Source organism: Thunnus thynnus, chromosome 19, assembly GCF_963924715.1.
Source record: "Thunnus thynnus chromosome 19, fThuThy2.1, whole genome shotgun sequence".
In the NCBI taxonomy this organism is placed as follows: Eukaryota; Metazoa; Chordata; class Actinopteri; order Scombriformes; family Scombridae; genus Thunnus; species Thunnus thynnus.
In genome coordinates, this window is record NC_089535.1 from 9,602,016 (window position 1) to 9,624,036 (window position 22,021).

Here is a 22,021-nt window from a genome sequence, read left to right on the forward strand (position 1 = left end):
TTAGGAAAGGGACTGAAAATTAAATAAAAAATAATATATATGTATATATAGTATACAAATAAATACGTTAAAATAAAGGCAATTCGATGCTTCCAAAAATGTAATTATAATAATTAATTGTACATATACTCTTTGTTTAGGAAAGAATTCAAAAAATGTGAATTTATGAAGGAAAAGAGAATATTTGTAATTTTTTTGGGGGAAAAAAACACTCTCCCATTATAATCATCACATTAGCATTGGTGTAAGCATCAAGGTGATGACGTACATTTTAGTTACGACATTTCCAAAAATAACCCCCCAAAAAACTTATTTTTTTTAATTTTATATATATAATACTCTGGGGTGATTTTAGAGGCCATGTTCTCAACTTTTAAGATGCGGTTCGTGTTTCTTTAAGAGATAATGTAAACATCTCTACTGCTTCCGGTTTACACACCGAAGGGTCACCAAAAATGGCTAACCGTTAGCTTCTGTTAGCTTGCCTAGTTTCGCATACGGACAGCTACTGAAGTCTGTGCGTATATCTTGTCATCTGAGCGTGTTTCGCTACCTTAAAATAACAGTGCAAAACATTATTGCCAAAGTCAGATTAAATGCAGTTTTATTTTGGATTTTATCGAAAGTGTTAGCTACCCTAGCTAACGTTAGCTAGCGTTGTTGTGACAAGGTTGTTTTGTTTACTAACTAGCTAGTTATAGTTTCTGTACTTAAAGGAAAGATACACCTAACTATAGCAGCTGTGTTCAAACTTAGCCGTCTATACCGATGGGTATCTGAATATGTGATAGTAACATTCTGCTTGAACCAGTTTTCTGACATTTAATATATTGTTATATATTACGTTTCTAGTGAGAGGGGGCTCATACAGCATGCAGTCTGTAACCGTCCACATCATCCACCTCCCTTCTTTTTCTCTACAGGATGGCCTCATTTGGTTGGAAGAGGAAAGTTGGCGAGAAAGTGTCAAAGTCAGCGGTGCAGCAGTTTGAGGCTGAGGCGGAGAAAGCTCCAGATGATGGAGGAAGTCAGGACGAGGAAGTGGACTGGCTGCACGCCATCAAACGCCGGCGGGAGGTCCTGCTGGAGGACTGTGCAGCCAAGAGCACGAGGCTGAAGGATGAGGGTGCACTGTTGGCTGAGCAAGGCAGGTGAGGGAAGGTGTGAAAGGCAGTCCTTTGTGTGTGCATATCATGGTAGTGACAGCTTGGAAAATAACACACAGAGACATGTCAACACATCACATTGTTAAACAGCTTGTACACAGTAATTCTACATTACACCCTTGGTTCTGTGTGTGTGTGTGTGTGTGTGTGTGTGTGTGTGTGTGTGTGTGTGTGTGTGTGTGTGTGTGTGTGTGTGTGTGTTAGGCTGCAACTAATGATGATTTTGATCATTTATTAATTTGCAGATTATTTTCTTAATTGATTTGTACATAAAATGTTTTTAAAAACTTTCCACAGCCACAGTGGGATGTCTTCACTTTGCTTGTTTTGTCTTTGTAACATGCTTGCTGTACTGATATATCCTGGACTAATATTGGCTCAGCTATTGGTTGACTCTGACTGCCATTACTGAACAAACAGGCTTTATACTTGTGCTCTTTAAAAGATGTTCTTCCAGCAAGTAGGCTTACAACTTAAATCTTACTTTACTCTATGATACTGAGGGTGTCCTGTCTGTTTGTGTGCTGCTGGGTTTTTCATATGGACTACTGACACATTGTCCAGTATGGATGCAAGTAACAATTACTTTCATTGTTGAGTAATTTTCTGTATCAATCATTTGGTCTATAAAATGTCAGAAAAAAGTGAAAAATATGTCCTTCACAATTCCCCAAAGTTATATGACATATTCAAGAGTGTTGTTTTATTAGACCAAAAATCCAAAATCCCAAAATATTCCCTTTATTACCATATATGACATACAAAAGCATCAGTTGGTCGTATTGGAGAAGCTGGAACCAATGAAATTTTGGCATCTTTGCTGTAGAAATGACACGGTTAATTGATTATCAAAATAGTCCAGAGACAGAGACAGTCTAGAGAAAGATTTCAACATCTAAACACAAGCAATAATGAAATTTGCTGTGAGAGAGAAAGTAAAGAATGAAGTTAACAACACTTTACTCTCCTCTCCTTCTTAATTCCAGATTTAGATTTATGTTATCTACAGAATAGATTAAAGGAACACAACTTTGCCAATACTCAGAGACATGTGCTATTAGACATTCACCAGAAGAGGGCACCATTGTACAGAGCACACAGACCCATTCAACACAGCTTATAGCTCACTACTGACTTACTGATCAAGATGAACAATCAAGAAATAATGCATTTCAAATGCACAATCAACTTAGATCAATCAGAGCTTGTGGTTTTCTATTTATTGATTTAGTGGCTTCTCTGTGGAAGTGTAAGATTTGGCACACGTACTAACATGCTCTTGTACAGATTTGCATTTTAAAAGGCAAAGAGTGTTCTTCCTGTCAGGATGAGACCTGTCAAGAAAAAGTCATTTTTGTGGGTAAAGCTGGTTTTATTGCAAAAATCATTGCATGGCGAATGTATGACATTATTGTTTTTTTATTTTTTTTAAGTAGACACAGATGTCAGGAAACCATAAAGGCCTCATTCAGTATCTGTTACCTGATATTTCTTCCATTGCACTTGACCTTTTTAGCCAAATCACAATCACTTTGTGAAAACCCCCTCGTTCAGGGGATGTAATATTGTTGCCCTTATTGACTGTTCATAATTGTATTTGTGAGGAGGAAGTGGATTTTGCCGGGGAAATGATGTCTTGCTGCTACATAATGGCTGTTCAGAGGTTTGGTGTCTGGTCAGGCATGTCAGCCAGGAGCTTTTTTTTTTCTCCCCTAACAACATCTACCTCTGATGTCAGTCTGTCATTACCGAGGCTTGGATGCTCCTGATGTAATTGAGGAGCTCCTCTAGTACCCGTTTATGACTTGAATCTCCTCTTGAGCCACATAGTGCTCTGATAGGTTTTGTTTTTCTACTTCTTTTTTTATTGTCAGCAAATAATGTCTTATGTAAATTTACAAGTGTCACAATTCACAGTTAGGTACAATTTCCTGTACTGCCACAATTACCTAAATCTTACGAACCACATTTAGTATTTAGCAGAAGTTGGCAGTGTAATTTTTTTTTTTACCTCACTTGAGATTTTACCTCTTTAACAGTGCAGAAGAGTTCTATAAACTCTTTACAGACACATGAATCTTCACACACTAGCACACCAAAATATTTTCTGTAATTAAGTAACACAGCTATTACTGCCATACAGAGTAGAATCTTAAGGATGACAGACTGCCCTGTTGTTGTATATGCATGAATGGACTGGGTGACACTTTTATTCATTGTATATGGAATAGAAAATACCCATTGACAGACTGATAAATGAATGGTTGAATATACAAATAGAACAAACATATAAGATGCTTAATTTATAGGTTGCATATTCATTTGTAAATGTAGGTTTATTCTGGGCTCCTACTTATTGTCCTCGCAAACATTTTGGCAAAACAGGCATTTGTTTGATACAGTTAGCATTTTGAGTAGGTTGAACCAAAGGTTATCAACAATTCTTTTCCTCTCTATCAGCTTGGCAACCTTCCAAAGTGATAGAGCAATGGCATTTTCTTTGGAAATTTCTCCAAAATATCCATTTAGTTCAGTTCCTTAGAAACACTAAGGTGACACATACACATGGCTACACAGCTGTAGAATTATGTCTTATTTTACATCTTTAATTGCAAGTTGTTCTTGGGAAGAGGTAGTTTTGGGAAGCAGTGACATGTTTCATCATCTAAATACTCATAGTTTGCCAATTTGTCAGGCTTTCAGCATCTGTGCTGAGTCAGTTTTTTCAGACTAAAACTGAGCTGTTTCAACACTCTTTTTCATTACAAGATCGCGTGTTTTCTAACGATTTTTCCAACAGTCTCTCTGTACGTCTCTGTCCTTTCTTTGACTGATGTATAGAATTGTAAGGAGTCATTTTTAGCTCTCAGGCTTCATGTGATGTGGTACATATTGCTTAATATTCCTCACATGATATTGCAGTGTCCTTTGCCTCACTTGTTGGTAAAATGTCCACACTGCCTTAGTTCCATTTCCTCACTCCCCTAACTGTTGAATAGCAGCGGCATACTGTATGTTTGCTCAGGCTCGATCCTGCTTCTGGCTGTAATCCAAAACGATTTTAATAACTGATCCATTTTAATGGTTTTAATTGCTTTGGGATTTTTCAGGATATCCGTCTCCATAAAACTATAAAAAAAAAAAAAAAAAAAAGATGTGGACATGACAGATATGTTTGCTAAACCTGGGATTTCACCTCATAATCTTTCCAAGCCTTTGTCTGATCGGGCAATTGAAATGATTCTTGAGTCAACATTGACTTAACGAGGAGACGGTTTTTAGAGTGAGCAGGAACATATTCATGTGTCCATTCAGTTTGTTGAAAAAATAAATATCTTCTTGTCAAAAATCTAAACAATTGTCAACTCTCATAGACAAATATATGCAAAACAAATCAGTAGACTACAGGGGTGACAGCTGCTTGGAGTGAAGCTGCAGTGACGATTAGTGTGGCTTCTGCTCGAATGTATGCAAATTCTGTTTATTTTCTCTGTGTATGCCTGAAAAGGAGCCAGTAGCTAATCTCTGTGCCTCATTTGTTCAGATAAGAGGTTACAGGCTTTGCCGGGAAGATTTTGTAACTGATCTATTCACCTTGCTGGACCTGTCTTTGTTTGTTCAACCTGTTGCTGCCCTTGTGCAACTAGACAGGTATTGAGGTGTACGTTTGCAGCTATATAGCTTTGAGAAGCTCATGGAGCACATTAGGCCTCAAGCAAGAAACACTCCTACGAACAGACTCATTCTTAGGAAGCATGTACTTCTTTTTAAGAAAATTTGTTGCATTCATTAACATTCTTGAACTTAGATTTTTCTCTCAGGTATGAACTAAATTTATGAGTGGTCCAGACTTGTCGTACAATCATGAATAGATAGTCTCCGCCTTTCTTCACATAAGGAGAAACACTTGTTTGATTTAGAATTATATAGTCTTAATCTGATTGAATTAGGAGTTTAAATTTGATACCAAAGTCAACTTATAAATTATGTAACTAAAACAAACAATGTAATATCCTGTTCACCATATGATATAATGATATTATCACCATCATCGTCATCATGGTTTGCTAATTTATGGAGAGGTTTTTTAGATTTTAGGATTTTTCATTGGCATATATTGGCGCAGCAACAATGCTAACTGAAAATTAGCATTAGCATTATCTCAGCTAACCATAGACCGTAAATGGACAGTGCTAACCAAGCTAGAAGCCAGCTGCTAGTGTTAGGGTCAGTTCCACCCTCTCATCCAAATATGGTCACTTCTGGCTCCAAAAATCCAAGATTGCCACTGTCAAAATGCAAACTCAAGGCTTCAGAACAGGAAGCCACAAACCATCGGGTGACATCAATGCAGCTACATCCATTGTTTTTTTACAGTTTATGGTTTTTACTCTCTGGGAACATTTTTGTGAATGAAACTGCAGAACAGGTTGCCTTACATAACAATTTTAGGGCGCGGATTATACTAATGATCAAATCTCACGAACACATACCTCCCAATGAACAGGTAGCATTCATCAGGCTGAAACAAGCAATTTATGACAAGTTTGGGCAGTTAAGAGAGTTTCTTGAATCCAACTTGGAACATGTACACTCGTACGAGCAAACCTCTGAAAAACACAGTTTTAAGATAAGAATACGAAACTGTTCTTTGTGCTGGGAGCCATTTTTCCTTTTTCTATTAGCAGAACAAAGATCAATCATGTTTAGCTTTGTATTTGAGTGAAAATAAGCAGTAACTAAAATTAACAAAGTTAAGAAACTAATTTTAATAAAATTCTATTTGTCTCCACTTTTCAGAAAATCTATGTAAGAACACAAGTGACCTCTCTAACAAGCAACAAGTGAAATGAAAATGGCTTTGTGATCTCCACTGAACAAACATGTGGCCCTATGTTAGGTTACATAACATTTATCAAATCTCGGAACGGAGACAATGAAACTGAGTGTCTAGTTTCACAGCTTTATGTGACTCTTTCTGTATCAGTCGGAATTGAACCTCAGCTAGCATCAATACAAAGCCATGTTTAACCAGATGTTGTGTAACATATCTGTGTTGGGTGTCAATAGTTGAGCTTTGGGTAACTTTGATATCGTAATCGACAAACATTGATGCATATTTAATTCAGATGTTGCTGCGTTAAAGGTGCAATATACAACATTCAGCCTCAGTAGATGTTGCAATAGAGCACCAGCAACACAGAACAAAACAAATGCACACATTGTTTACTTATTTAAGCACTAACATGCCACGTGGCCAGACGGGCTTCCAAAACAAAGAACAGAGAAGCTCGGATAACAACACACACAGAGGGAGTGTGACTTCATTCTCTGCTCAGGTCGCCATTACTCCACTATATCTTTACATAGTAAATAGTTGTTTACTGACATTGAGTGGGTCTGAATGTCATATATTGCACCTTTAACAAAAACTACTCTTCCTGGGGTTCATTTTACAATAAAATACATATGGTCAATGTTTGTACTTACACTGCATACTGTAAGGTAAACAATATAGTTACAACATTGCTGTTTGCTTCCAGCAATAAAATGAATGTGTGAAAACTATACAAAAGCCTGTATAAAACGTCAAAAATAGAACAATTTAAATTGGTTTGATGAGTAAAAACAGAACCACAATGATAATGTCAGTGCATTTAAACACAATGCATCAGGCCTGTCTTTTAAGAATAACATTTACCTTAACTTCTGAAGACCTTATTTTTGGATGTGTGTTTTTTTTAGGCACTGGGAGGCCATCAAGAAGTGGGACGAGGCCATTCAGCTGACACCAGACAACCCGTTACTGTATGAGATGAAGTCTCAGGTATATTAGAGCTCTCGCTCTTTAAGCAGCCAGACTTGTGGTGATGTGGTCAAAATTGCATCTAACCGCTATGTTTCTGCTATTTCATGGTACAGTACAAAGTGTGTCTAAAATGTGATGTAATCCAACGGCTACTTTCAGAGTTTGCGGTTGTTGTTTTGCATTTGAGTTGGACGATATATCTAACGGAGCGGGGGGGGGGTTCGAGATATACCGAGGAAATTATAGCCAACATACAGTAATCAGTCACGTGCAGCGACTTGTTTTGCAGCTTCAAAATAACAGTGCAGGCATTCCATTCCTGTCTTTAGGTTTGGAAATGCGACTGACCACCAGCATGCTATCTATTCATTCCTGCTTGTGTCCAGTGTGTGTATGTGATTATTTATCAGCCATCACGGGCCCTCTTTCAGCTGTCACTTTGGTATGCTTTTAAGTCAGATAAGTGATATCAGCATGGCAGTGACACAGCTGAAACTCGTCAGCTTGTTTTCTCTGTTTTCCTGTTCCTCTCTCTTGTTCCTTTCACTTCCTCTTCCTCTAGGTTTGTGTTTTTGTGTCTTTTTTTAATGTTTTTAACTCTGCCCTCATTTCAACTCTCCTGATCTTCTTAAATACTGTAAGCATCTTTGATAAAATTGTTCCCATATTCTGAATTTGGGAAAAGTGGAGAAGCCACAGGAGGTGGACACAGCCCTTCAACATTATCTCTTATTACTTTAACTAACACAATAAAATCTCTTCTTATAGCCCTAACCATTCACATCACATGCCGTATTGTATGCCTAATATAATAGTATCCATTATAGGATATCTGAGAAGGAAATCATTAGAGGACCAGGCCTGGAAAACACCACCACAGAAAGCTTTACAATGCCATGTTGAGTTGAAGCATGAGATAAGCACAGACTTCTGTTTTTACTTAGAGTCAGTTTCAATGTGTGTGACTACGCATGTATAGCACATCTAACCTATTAGTGTCCGTTATCAATGTCGATATTTACATTTATGAGTCTGGAAATAGAACGAGCCTCATCAGAATCCCATTACTGGGCCAGATGACGAAGGTGGTTACACTGATGCTCGCCGTTTACTTCCCCTCATCACTTTTGTGGAAAAAAAAGGTGATGGATAAGGATTTTTCCGTAGCAGCTCCTTGGCTCTGGATTAGCCTGCCGGAGGCCATTAGACTGACTGAGTCTGTTGATGCTTTTAAGAGGGACCGTAAGATCCACTTTTATTCTCTAGCTTTTAATTGTCTTTAACCTGTTTTTATTTCTATCTGATTCCTTGGGTTTCCTTGCTTTATTTCCACAACATCTGTTACGCACATATGTCTTTATGCTTGTATGCGTACACATATGTCTGTGTTTGTGAAGCAGTTAAACCTGTTTGCTTTTTAAAGTGCCATATAAATGAAATAAACTTGAAACTTGAAACTTCCTTCCTCGTATTTAACTCAATCAGCTTGTGCCCGATACATCCAGCCCCCCGTCTGTCTGTCACAGCAGACTGTAGTGAGCTCTGGAGGAAACTAGCTCTATTTGTAACATTGTCACCACGTCTTCCTGGCTTTATGAGTTATTTCAACCTAACGGGAATCTCACTGATTGTGAGAAATGACCCTTTGTGGTCGTTAAAACTGCTGTAGATTTTCCCAAAGTGACAAAGTCGTGAGGTCAGTTGTGCTCTTGCAAATGTTAATTGGGGCTTTGAGGTTAATTGGGCTCTTCCAATAAACTTTTCTCGCCATTTTTCATTGTGATGTCTCCCTTCAGTATGAACCAAAGTGCTCTGTGCATGTTAATAGTTTTACAGACATTTATGGGTGTTAGTGGGTTATCATTGGACATGCCTGTGTATCAAACACAGGTATTAAGGCAATAATAAAGCGTCTACCATGATGCTGGACAGGGTTTGGTTGCAGTGTGCCCATGTGAATTCAATTTATTAAGCATTGGTGCTATTTTTGTATCCTTTTTTTCATGTTTAAGTGTTATTGATGAAGACACTGAACGTTTAAAGGAGACATATGCTTTTTGTGATTTTCTGTCATTTATACACCATTATGATGTTGGATGTCTATGTTAAACACGGCCAAAGTTCCAAAACTCAAGGTGAATGTATGTAAAAATGTTGCGTCAAGTCAAAGAATGTCAAGTCTAAAGCCTTTCAGCATGCTCTGGACACTTCGTTTGTAAGATTACTTCTACTTCCACATCAAACTGACTTCAGATAAAGTTGTTCCATGGGTTATTCGCATTGTCCACTCACATTTTTCAGATTGGATTTTGGCTCGAACGTGTACGGATGTATTTTAGTAGTTTATATTTCTAGTGAAAAATGAGAAAAAGAAGTGAAATCCGGCTATTACTGTTTGTTTACTTAGCCTCCGGAGCCGCTGGAAGTTGGCCGAGACGCAGCTTCCAGAAGCTGTGTCTTACAAGAATATGTGATTAACTAGATTCCTAACCTCTGATGTCACACTTCAATCCCAGCAGAGAGCAAAGTAGACTTGATTTACACAAACCTGCATTTGTATAAACGTGAGATTTTTCTAACAAACATTGGAGCGATACAAGACATTTTAGGGACGTCTGTCACAGCTGCAACGTCAAGCTGAAAATAACACCGTACTGGACGATAAAAACTTCTAAACGATAAAAGTCATGAATAACTCTTGAATAACTTTTTTGATGCAAATTATTTCACTGATATGAAAATTCATATACAATGATATCAGCTCCTCGACAGCTGGTTTCTTACATGACAGCAAATTTAAACCATATCCCTATAAAACTGCAGCATTTATCTGCTTAGTGTCTGAATAGAAGATGATTCATCAGACTCTGCCAGATCTGGCAGGGTTGAAGAGGTTAATGAGCGCAATGCTGTTAAATGTGTGCGTACATAAATGAACAATGAAGTAATTTACAGAAAATAATCTTCCGAATATGACTGTGTTGTTGTGCTGCCCTACAATATGCCCTTAGCATGAATGAGTCAAATCACTGTGGCAGAGTTATTTTCATTTTCAGGATGAATCTGTAGATTCATGTTTAAACAGTGAAAAATTCCCTCCAAATTCCCCAAAGTACAAGGTGTAATGGCTTCTGTGCAGAACCCAAAGATATTCCTTTTTTTTCTGTTGATTGACTTATTGATTTATCAACTAATTGTTCAGCGCTACATATCACATAGAATTGATAAGAACTGAAAAATACTGACAAATATTGTTTGTTTTTCTTTTATATGTAACATCTGAAATGAGTAGATATCTCACCTCTGTCAGTTGTTTTGCCTTGGCAGATAAAATATAAAGGATTAAATGCTATTCTTCCATTATAGGTACATTACATCACCCTTATGTAATAATGTTCTTTATTTTGCAAATACTTTGTTCATATTAGGAATCACTGAAGATGACTCCATGCTCGCTATAAACACATTTAGTTTTTAACCGTGTCTTGTGTCTCCACAGGTGTTGACCATTCTGCAGGAAGTGTTCCCAGCTGTGAAAGCGGCAGAGATGGCAGTGAAGTTCCGTCCTCTTTGGTGGGAGGGCTGGCAGACTCTGGGCCGCGCCCAGCTCAACCTGGGAGAGGTGGACCTGGTGAGTATGAATGGCAAATAGACTCCAAATTCAAAGTAATTAGAATACGGTCTGCTCGTAAACGCTCTTGAATGCAGCACTGTAAACAAACTCGAGTGCTAGATGGAGGAATTTGTGAGTCACAGTGGGAAGAGACATGATCAGAGGGGGAAAAAAAAAACATCATAGAACATTGTTTATTAATTACAGATGACGGTGAATTGCAGTGGCTGCGGCGGTGCTCGCTGTGGTGATTAAAATCAAATGCGTTGCTTGGTTGTAGTCAAAAAGGCGCCATTTTGCCTGTGCTAACAAACTCGAACTTCAAGCTGGCTCATGGGTGATACTAAATGTAAAGACTGTTACCAACATTCACTCAGTTGCATAACGACTCATAGCTTCTTACTCAGTGAGTGACTAATAATCTGGAATGTTCATATTTTCACTTGAATGTTTGATTTTGCAATTGGATACACTTGTTTTCGTAGGTGTCCATAAATCAGTTCGGGTTTTGACGAGCCGTTGAGATCTGTCAGTTTTTTTTCTGTTCGCTACTTTTTGCAAACTCCCTCTGTGCCTCTTTCAAAGCACGCCCAGGTGCCTCGGGCCTGGACGATTGCTTAAATTGCCCCAGAACATGCCAGGACCTGTGGGGTGTACGAAACCCGCAGATCACAGTTACACCGTTGACCCATTTAGAGCCAAGCAAACAGGGCTGAACTCAGAAACCCCTCAGCTAATGGCACTGTGTGCAGCTCCTACATGTCCTAGAGCGAGAGACCTGTCCTACGGCACCAAAAAACAACAATGGGAAGTGTTGACAGTTACCTCAACTAAAACTATGTCAAATATAGACACACCTCCTTGTATAATGAAGCTATTGGGAAGGAAGAGAAAAAAAGATCTATTTATAGCGAGGCATGTACAGTCGAGTTTTAGGGCTTTGTATGCATCAACATGTTCGAGTAGTGCCTGATTTTGCAAATGTGAGCAATTCCCCATTTTCTCCTCTCTTCAGTTATTTTCCTTCTCTTCTTTAATCTCCACTCCTGTCTTGTCTCACTCCAGTAAAATGTGGAAAGTACCCAAATAAAATAGATAGCTTCTGAATTCGATTTTTGTTTTTCTTTTCTTGTAATGTTTTGAAAATGTTAGAAACTGCCATTGACAGCATCACAGCAGGGCAGCGCTATCACCATTAATCTTCTCATTATCATTATTATTATTATTATTATTATTATAAAGTTCTTTAGGCCACAGTTTTCCAAGAGAAGTCGTTAATCTGCCATTAGCCTGTTGAAGGATACTTTTGTTCGGACTCAAGTCTGTTCAAGATGAAACTTGATATGTTGTTTTGGGCGCAGACAGTTCCATTTGTCAAAAATCTATTACGGTACATCTTTTCAGCTGACTTTTTCAGTTGAAGCTCACAGTGCAGGTTTTTACAGGTCGGAAACGTTTACTGCTGAGTTCTAAACTGTTTGCTTGATTCCCATTAAGAGGTTAATGGATGGAAAAGAAGACTAGAAACAGATCTACAACTATTTTTTTTAACTACCAACTATATTTATTTTTACTTTCATAAAGAAATTCCCTTAAACAGAATATATGTCAAATTACTTACTTAAAATAATCTTTTTTTTTGCTGTGTATTAACAAGTCCCCATTTTGTTAAAGCTATTCTTGTTTAGAATAAAGAGGAGACGAAAGCGTTCAACACCGGAGTGTGTTTTTGTTTTGATGCATCAGTGACACCTTAACCACATGTTGGCCACAGGTTTCACAACAGGTATGCATTTCTGTATTACTAACAACAGGTGCACTTTCTGGAAAGCTGCCGTTTTCTCATGAGAATGTGAACTCAGCAGAGATGAGTCGTCTCATCTATACGTAGCATGTGTAGCAGTGCTCCAGCAATGTAGTGTTGCACTTCATAAAGTTGCAAGGCTTGTGAGAGGTAGATTAAAAAAAGAACGGTCAAAATGAAGCTGATTCTTTATACCTAGTATATGTTATGCTCCAAAAACACAGAATCTTTCACTTCTAACAACTAACAATGCTCCTTAACAGCCTCAGAAGACATACGGCTGTTTTTACAAGCTTGAATTGTACTCATCTTGACTAGTAAACTAACTTATCCCTTATCTGTAAAACTGGTGGAGTGCTCCTTTAAATTAACTTAAAGATCCCCTGTAGACATAATTTAAGAAATATAAAAAAATGCTCTGCTTTGAATAATAATTTATGTCTGATATGTTTTTTCCACAAAAAACCTCGTTAAAATCCTTAAAATGACATCTACTCTGTCTACCTCATTAAAAATTCAGATCTATGATCTATGAATACGCAAATATGTTTCATTTCAAACATTTAACTGCTGTATGCAAGATGCCTCCTACTTCTCCTACCTCCTACAGTTCATTCTCAGTGTATGTGCACTGGAGGTTTCAAATTTCCACATTGCACTTGTGTAAGTTGAATACTGGACGAATCGAATGCTTCACATACTTTAAACTCAGATTTAAGGTGAGTCCAGAGAAAGTTTCCTCTTCAGCAGATGATTGTGAAAACACACTCTGCACCATACTGTGTGCTGTGCATTCTGCCCAGTGAAGCTCAAGCATTCAACTGAAGTAACAATAAGCAAAACACATTTTTGAGTGGAAGAGGACTTTCAAATCCAGTGTTCATTGAGTTACATTTGCCTATTTTGTCTTCACTAACGAGACAATTGTGAACTCATTTTCACTTTTACTTTGCTTCTTTACCATATTAACATGGACCTTGTATCACATAACTAGTTTTTAACCACTCCACTTTTGAATATGTTTGACAGGTTTCGGTTATCTGTCAGCATTGATTTATGAGCTCATCTGTCACCGAAAGAAGCGTGTAAGGCTTCACCATTTCACAAGTGACAAATCGTCACAGCTTCAGATTGACATCAGGTCCTGTAACTTATTGGAGGCCGTTTGTAGTTCAGTTCGATGGAACAATAATTTCCACATCAGCCTACAAATGCACAGTCAGCTAAGAGATATTGATGTCTTCTTAATGACGCTATAAATCCGCCTACATACAGCATGACCGTATGGTGCTTGTTTATGGACATGCTTATGATGCATCCACCCATCCGTTCGCTGCACTGATAGAAGCGGTACACCATTCATCTGTGAGAATTACAGTGAACCACAAATAGGCTTGAAAGAATTTGGGTCTCAATTTGTTTGAGATCGTAAACAATGACAGCTTGAGTAAGTGCTCCTTTTTTTCACTTTCAAAAAAAAAAAACAGTTCAGGACAACCAAACTTGATGTTTTGTCTTCTGATTCTTTTTCATATCTTTACATTTTGGTGTTACTTTACATCTTAATCCTAAACTGCTGTCTGAACTGTCCCTGCAGGCTGTGCGGTCCTTCCAGGTGGCAATCCACCTGTGTCCATCAGAGCGCACCCTGTGGCAGGAAGACCTGGTGTGGGCATCGAGGTTGCAAAAGCAGTATTTGGCAAACAAGGAGAAGATTCGCAATGAGGAGGAGACCAAAAAACAGATCCTTAATGCCCCGGAGCTTGAGCAGGACTATGACTTTGAGTCTGATGAGGTGCTGGCCGCCTGCGTTGCGATTGCCGAGCGAGAGACACGGTATGAGGAGCTGAAGAGGACCGCTGTGGTCATGGACGCTGAGGGAAATATAAAAAATGTACTCACCGGGGAAGAAGGATCAGAGGACACAGGGACACCATCAAGTGAGCAGTTGGTCAAAGCGAGAGGACTTTGAACTGGTCTCAGTTGAATTTATTGTCCTGGTTCTATTTTTTGGTCACAATCAGATGAAGCCAACATGAGAATTGACAAATCCTAATGAAGTGCAACAGATTAAAAGAACATTTTAGTTGTATTCATGTTTTACGTTTCTATCCATATAATGTTAATTTACAGAACATGCAAAACCCTATGCATGCATTAAAGGGATAGTTCGCATTTTTTGAAGTGGGGTTGTAGGAGGTACTTATCTAGGTATGCTTGCTGTGCGCTGTATTACGCTGTAAATAAAAAAGAGTGCTGCTGTGGTGTAATACAGTCTCTGGCATGTGTAGGAATATGGAAATTCTACGGTTGAGAAGATGTAGCGTCAAAGGAAAGGGCCGTCTGACGGCACGGTAAAGCGGTGAAAATATTCTAAATATAGCGTACACTTAAACTGATATTGGTGAGCCTTTATTTTGGTGGCTAAAATACGTTTTACTGCTGGCCCCATCCACAGCAGTACATTGCTTAGCTCCCGTGCCAGTACTCTTGACTGCCTCTCCAAACTGGGAGCGTGCTGATCCAAATCTACTGCAGGTAATACACTGACTATGGATAAGTACCTCATACAACCCAACTTCAAAAAACACTAATTATCCCTTTAACTTAACATGCCCAAAGATTAAAGATATCTTAAAATCTGTTCTGGATCATTAAGTCACATTCAATAGCTTTGGAATCACATTTAACAAAGCAACATTAGGATACTAATGTGAAGCTATAAACTTTGACATCTAGTTGTAGTTGTGTTTCATGTGGACAAGTGTTTTCCACTGACACAATAACACTTTAATTGTTAGTGTTCTCTGTGGTCACATTACAATCTGCTTTCCGGCATTCCTCCCACTTGATAGACCCCATAGGTTGAGAAATAAATAATAATAAAAACATTTTACACAGTGCTTGGTTGAAATTGGCAGCGTTTTCAATTGGAGTCACTTGAAAATTTGAACACAGTTTATCCAATAAAACTTCAAATAAAGAAAAACAAAGAAAAGGAAAATAGCAAATATGTGAAAACATGATTAAAGTATTGGAAAGCAATCCACGCTGATGTAAAACAGTAGTTCCCCGTGTTAGCCAGAAAATCCTGGGAAAATCAAAGCAAGTGAATAAACTGTGAATAAAAATGTGTGATAGGTCTCTGTGTTTCCAGCACTTTTCTTTCTTAGGGGACTTTTTATGTCCAGAGGGTGAGTTGTGGAATATTTCTTTACTGAGGTGTTTCAAGGATGAGCCTCCCAAAACCCCAATGTGTTACCGTCATAATCCTAAGAAACTGAGTCAGTATAAATGTATTTACATAGCACTTAGAGAAAAGTCACAAATTGCTTAACGATGAAAGCATTTAAATGAAAAGTCATTGTGATCAAATTGCATCAAATTTGTAAAATTAGAGGAAATATTGGAACTAAATACGACGCTTCAAACCAACACTAATACACATTCATATTAAAGTAGATACATGTGTGCTGCAGCTTCCAGCCAATTTAGACAGATGATATTTGTTGTGTCTTTAGAGTAATAATCTATTTAAAACTATGACTTGAATGAATCTAGAATGTATTAACACGCAGAACAATATTGGAGCAGAAATGACTAAATTAAATAAATAAATCACTCTTAGTTTCGTAATCAAGAGCTACAGCACACTGAAATTCTGTATAAGTGAACGTGTATTTTCTAAATGTATCTGGAAAAAAATGTGTTTCGTACAACTTTGAGCGGGTGCTACAGAGACAAACCACATTATTTAATTGCAGTAACAAAGAACATGAAGTATGCAGAGGACAGTAAACCACAATCTGCAGATTGCTCTGTGTTTCCTTTCCACTGGCTTCAGTTATTGCAGAGAGTTGTGATTTCTTAAGAAATTCCCCAGTAATACCTCATAATGACCACATCAGTCAAAGCAAAAACTTTACTGTAAGATCTTGATTAAGTTTAATTTATAGTGCGGGAAACATTCTGTTTTGTTTGAGTAATAACAATGATTACTAATGGTCTACAGTTTTGGATGATAATTATGAATGAATATTAAACTTTATTTCCTGCCCTTTATTAGAAAAATAAGATGTAGTGATTTCACAGGGGATGCTGGATTTGATGACGCAGTATGTACCTTCTCATTTAGATTAAATGTTGTCTGCTTTAATGTCTGTAATGTATGTGCTTGGAACAAAGGTGACAACATTTGCCTACAGTGAAAATAAAGGTATTAATTGTGGTTACAGATTTTTGTATAATTCATTGTTATATCACTATGCACAGCAAAGTTACTGTTGCGAAGGGAAACTGCAGCACAAAGGTTTCTGTGTGTTCTAAAGGCCAAAAGACAACATTCATGTTAATGGGAAAGAAGATAAAATGTCTTATCTTGACTGCTCAAGTAGCTGGTGCTCCTCAGCTTTGTAGGGCAGCATAAATATAGAATATGGAATTAAGTTTCTATAAAAGGGCATCGAAGTCCCAAGATAATGCAGCTTCTCTGTGAAGTTGAATATGGATATAACAGGAACATAAATTTGTCTGCAAGGTGCATACCAAGCTGTTGAAATAATATGACATCAAAACTACATATTTTTTTAAATGTCACAACATTCTTGTCAGAGGTGCAGACAGCTGCTATAAAGCAAACTGAAACATAATCGTGCAAGACAGAACTCATACAGAAAGCTGTTTTAAAAATAAGTCTATATGGTAAATGGCAAAGACACAGAGAACAACTTTCTATAAATTGACCTAAATTAAATACACAAATACAATAAAGCACGATTACATAAGTATTCACACCCTTGCCTATGACACACCTAGATAATTGCCAGTGCAGCTGTTGTTTTTAGAAGTTGCATAATAAGATAAATCAAAGTCACCTGTCTCACAAAAACTGCAACGTGAAGACAGAGAAACATTCAAATCCAAATGTGAGACAAGCTTTCTGAAAAGAACCAATCTGGAAAAATATGCAAGAAAACCCATTTAATGTTATTTGTAATTGTTTATTTTGTAACCACCTCAATTTTTTTTTTAAATCAAGATATAATTCCCCTGCCCCTGCAGCCCAAAAAGCATTTTCACGATGGACCGCCATTATAATCTTTTATAATGGTGGATGTCTGTTGACAGGACACCTCACACTGCAAAGAAGTTAATTATTATGATTATTATGTTTTATGAACTTTTAAACCATGAAGGTTTTATAATTGTAAAACGTTCTTAGAGCCAAGAAAAGTGATTTTAAAATTCTTGAGCGGGAATCTGCAGGCGTGCAGAAGCAAACCCAGAAGCTAGAAAATTTTTGGGCTTATTATGTGCCAGATGATAAATTTCTATTCGATTGAATAGGTGCCATCTTTGTGTCCGGTATCCAGTTCCTATAACACATCCTCTACTTAGGCACAGCAATATTTTGAGCTAAATGCTAACATCAGCATGCTAACATGCTCACAACAACATCAGCATGTTTAGCAGTTAATGTTTATGATGTGCTACCTCATGGTTTAACATCTTAGCATGCTAACATTTGCTAATTAGTCCTAAACACAAATTACAGCTGAGGCTGAAGGGAATGTCATTAGTTTTGCAGGTATTTGATCATTATGCAAAGTTTTGGACAAATTAATATTTTTACCTGATGATGGCGCTAGCTTAAAATCAGAGGATTACCAGAGTCATCACAATTCATCCTGATGGGAACATGAATGTCTGAACCAAATTTTGTGGAAATCCATCCAATAGTTGCCAATATTTTTCTCTCAAAACCACAGAGCGACATTGCCATCCCCTGAGTCACGCTACTAGTGTGGAAACACAGGTTAAATGGGCCAGAAAACAGGATGTTAAAGTAATCATAACTTGATTAAACAAAGAACTCAACAATAAACTGAACAGCGTGGATGTCCTGTAAAAAAGGGCCAAAGTAATCTCCATATACTCAGGGGACTGAGGTCACTTGGAGTGACTAGGACACTGTTAGGAATATTTTATGACACTGTGGTGGCATCAGCAATCTTCTAAGCAGTGGTCTGCTGGGGGAGTGGAAGTACGGAGAAGGACAGAAAAAGACTTAGGCCTGGAAAGTCCTCTGGATTCCATAGAGGAGGTGGGTGGGAGGAGGATGTTAGTCAAGCTGACGCCAATCGGCAACACCCCTCATCATCCCCTGCATGAGACTGTGAGGGCCTTACTGCTACACCCATAGTGCACGAAGGAGCACTATGCAGTTCCTTCATACCGACAGCAGAACAGTAGCGTACTGTAACACCGTTGTTGTCTCTGTCTCCATCACCCACCACTTATAACATCACAGCTTCTTAGCACAATATGTATCAGGCAATATATCTTATTTATTCATTCATAATTTTGTCATTTATTTATCATCACATTTATCTTGAGCAATTAGACTTTATATCGTTTTCTCTTTTTGTCCAGTGCAATAGCTTATTTTAGTACAAATGCTACATACCATGTGTGTATTACCACTGCAGGTCATATCTCTGGTATGTGATAGGTTTATACAGTGCATGTAGTTTTTATAGTTTTTATTTATCACTCACTCACTCTTTTCCTTCTAATTGTGACCTGCTGTAACAAGTGAATTTCTCCTGTGGGGATCAATAAAGTTTAATCATTCAAGACCTCCGTTGAGTTTTAGAATAATTTTGTGATGCTGTAAACCTGGGAAATGCTATCTTTATTATATGGACTATTTGCTGCATGTTACAGACTGCCCAACGTTGAAGGGAAACTTGGTTAGACACAACAACAAACAGACTGGATCAAGTGAAAGGTAAAGAAAAATGTTTTATTTCTCTGTATGGTCCTTTCCATAATGTTGTCAGACACTTAAAACAATCTGAGCCTGTCAGTGGCAAAAACTAGCACTTTTAGTGAACGTACATTGATGGGGTGCTATTGCCCTGTCAGATTACATTGCAGCCCATTTTGCAGCTGCCTGCTGAAGTGCTTTCACTCAATACTGGACCAATTTAAAAAACTTAGTCACTTAGACACAAAAAGATTGGAAAATAGGGTCCAGGTTGAAAAATCCTGAAGTTTCCCTTTAATCCTAAATCTATCTCTCTATTAGGGATGTGCAGAGGGCCCAGTATTTGTATTTGTATCTGTATTTGTTGAGGCAGCAAAATTATTTGTATTTGTATTAGAATAAAAGTTGAAAGATGCTTTAAAAATCCTGTTTTTGTTTTTATTTTAATTTTAGAAAATTTAAGTGTTACAATAAGTGTTCATGAAGTGTTCCCTTGGGAGCACTTCACGTGTGTCAGTAGCTCAACTTTATCTCTGGGGAACACCCCCAACTCTGGGACTGATGTCCAAATAATGAAATGTGCGTCATGTAGCAGGTGGATGTGACTCCCCTCGTTGAGACCTGCTGATAGACATAACAGTGGAGCAAAGGACAGAGAGTGAGATAGCAATGTAACCGACCTGCACGCTGGTATTTGACGTTTTTTTTTTTTCCTTCCCAAAAACCAATAATTGTTAAAATATTTGTATGAAACAAATATTCGTAAAAAACCCACTATTTGTGCTTTGCCGAATAACATATTTGTATTCGGGCACACCCCTACTTTCTATCTCTCATCCCCAGATTCTCTGCAAATGCTCTACACTTTTATATCCATCATCTCCTGGATGCCTCATTGCTCTTAACTCCATGGCTGTATAAAAAGGCCACAACTTGAACGCTCCTGTTTTATGAGTGGCATCGTCTAATAGCCGATTGTTTTCACAGGCTCCTTGTGGCAGGGGTTCAAATGTCTAAAACAGCCTGTCACTGTCACATACACTGTAGTGTATTACTTTAGTTGATGAGGTGAGGAAACGGGGGACAAGTTTCCGAGAAGAATCATTTTTCCTTTCGCCCTACATTTAAATCCTATCACAACTGTTTTGTCAATCACTATTTCCTCTCTAGAGGCTGTATAACTTTAACAGATTTCTCAGTCTGAGGTCACGGCTTTTTTAATGGGATATTGTTCTCACAGGGAGGTTTCTGCTGCTCTCTGAAGGCTTTGGAAACCGGCCACATTGGCCCTGGAAGTCTTCAGGGGTGAAGAAACCATCTGTCTACAGGTGAGAGGTTCCATGCCATCTGAACTGGCTACTGGTTAAACATGTGTTTTAGCCATCAGCACTGTGGAGATGAAAGGGATAAAAGGTGACCTGTATTTTCTCAGTAGCTAAATGGCACTGACAGTGACATGCTGGCAAAAGAAATTGTTATTTTAGAAAACTGACTTGAAAACAGGCTTGAATTTCAGTAAGGATCTGTTTTAGCAATCTCTACATCTGTTTTTACATAGAAATGAATTACAGCCTAATAATTAGTGTTTCTGTGAGAGGTTTTGCAGAAATTCTTTGCACATCACTCTCCTTCAGGTTAAGTTGTTTTGATTGATAAAGATGTGTCTTCCTTCCATTAACCTCAAGTGATTTATATCCATTTAATTTTCCATCATCAAGATGTTCTGATCAATATTACACATACAACAAATATTCAGGGAGATGGCTACATTCAAGTTAAATAGATTTTGCTGACCCCACCCACCATAGTTTCGAGTCACACGCAGATTATTTTCTTGAATAATTGCCGATAAAATATCACAATACAGTGAAAAATGTCCATCACATTTTCTGAAGCTTGAGGTGATGTCTTCAAATAATTTGTTTGTTTAACCTTAATCCTACCAACTGGGGAACCTGCAGACCCCAGAGGTATATTTTCTGACTTTGTCCATCAATTTATTCCTAATGTCTTCATATCATTGTTTTCTGTTTCTGTTTTAATTAGTGCTTTTTTTAAAAATACCAATGTATTGAGGTTCTGGGGGACGTCAGTCAAAAACACCCAATTACATCTATGCAGTTTTAATAGATTAATATAATATATTAATATATTTTCGTTTTACACAATATGCAAATTAACTGTTACTTTCCTAAAATAATAATGTTTTGGGGTTTTTTTTCCAGATGACATTAATTACATAACTAATAAAGCTTTGAGATGAAATAAGTTAACATTTTGCTATGATGGATGTTTCTTACAGTAGTTTATTCTTGGGGTCCCAAGGGACCCCAGATGGTAGTCCTTGTATGTAAAATATGTTGGTAGGATGAGAGTTAAACCAACAGTCCAGAACCCCAAATATTCAATTTACAGAAATAAAAAGTAGCAAATCCTCACATTTGAGAAGCTGAAAACCAGTGAATGTTTGTCATTTTTGCTTGAAAAATATTTTAAACGATCAGTAGTTGCCGATGAAATTTGTCGACCAATTAATCAACTAATCGTCTCAGCTCTAAATATATCCTTTGTATATCTCTCCTCCTTCTTTACAGCACAGTCTATATATTTTATTTACAGTGTTTTTTAGCTTAATATCATGTAGTAATTTTTGCACAGAAGGAGGGCTGTGGATCAGTATGAACAGGAGGAACAATTACAGCAAGAAAAAACCTGTTTCAATGTATATTTTGGCACCTGAGGACAGACTTAAAAAATTGTGAACCCCTCCTTTAATCTCTACAATGCAGAAGTTCACTTCACTGTGATACTAAACCTGGGTATTAACTCTTTCACTTGACAAAAAGAGACAAACTGTTAA

At 37.7% G+C, this 22,021-nt stretch overlaps 1 protein-coding gene across 1 annotated transcript; it reads left to right on the forward strand.

Moving 5' to 3' along the window:
* Positions 1–415: 415 nt before the first annotated feature.
* ttc33 (tetratricopeptide repeat domain 33) lies at positions 416–16,626 on the forward strand. The gene is made up of 5 exons (XM_067573982.1): positions 416–517; positions 924–1,151; positions 6,912–6,993; positions 10,475–10,606; positions 13,990–16,626. Exons 2-5 carry the CDS (start codon positions 925–927, stop codon positions 14,362–14,364), a joined length of 816 nt encoding a protein of 271 aa, XP_067430083.1. The 5' UTR covers positions 416–517; position 924; the 3' UTR covers positions 14,365–16,626.
* The last annotated feature ends 5,395 nt before the right edge of the window (positions 16,627–22,021 follow it).

Excerpts from the sequence above, each read along its gene's own strand:
- ttc33 (XM_067573982.1), top strand. The coding sequence starts at position 925 with ATGGCCTCATTTGGTTGGAAGAGGAAAGTTGGCGAGAAAGTGTCAAAG. Across the intron at positions 1,152-6,911 it reads CTGTTGGCTGAGCAAGGCAG|GCACTGGGAGGCCATCAAGA; the intron begins GTGAGGGAAGGT and ends TGTTTTTTTTAG. Across the intron at positions 10,607-13,989 it reads ACCTGGGAGAGGTGGACCTG|GCTGTGCGGTCCTTCCAGGT; the intron begins GTGAGTATGAAT and ends CTGTCCCTGCAG.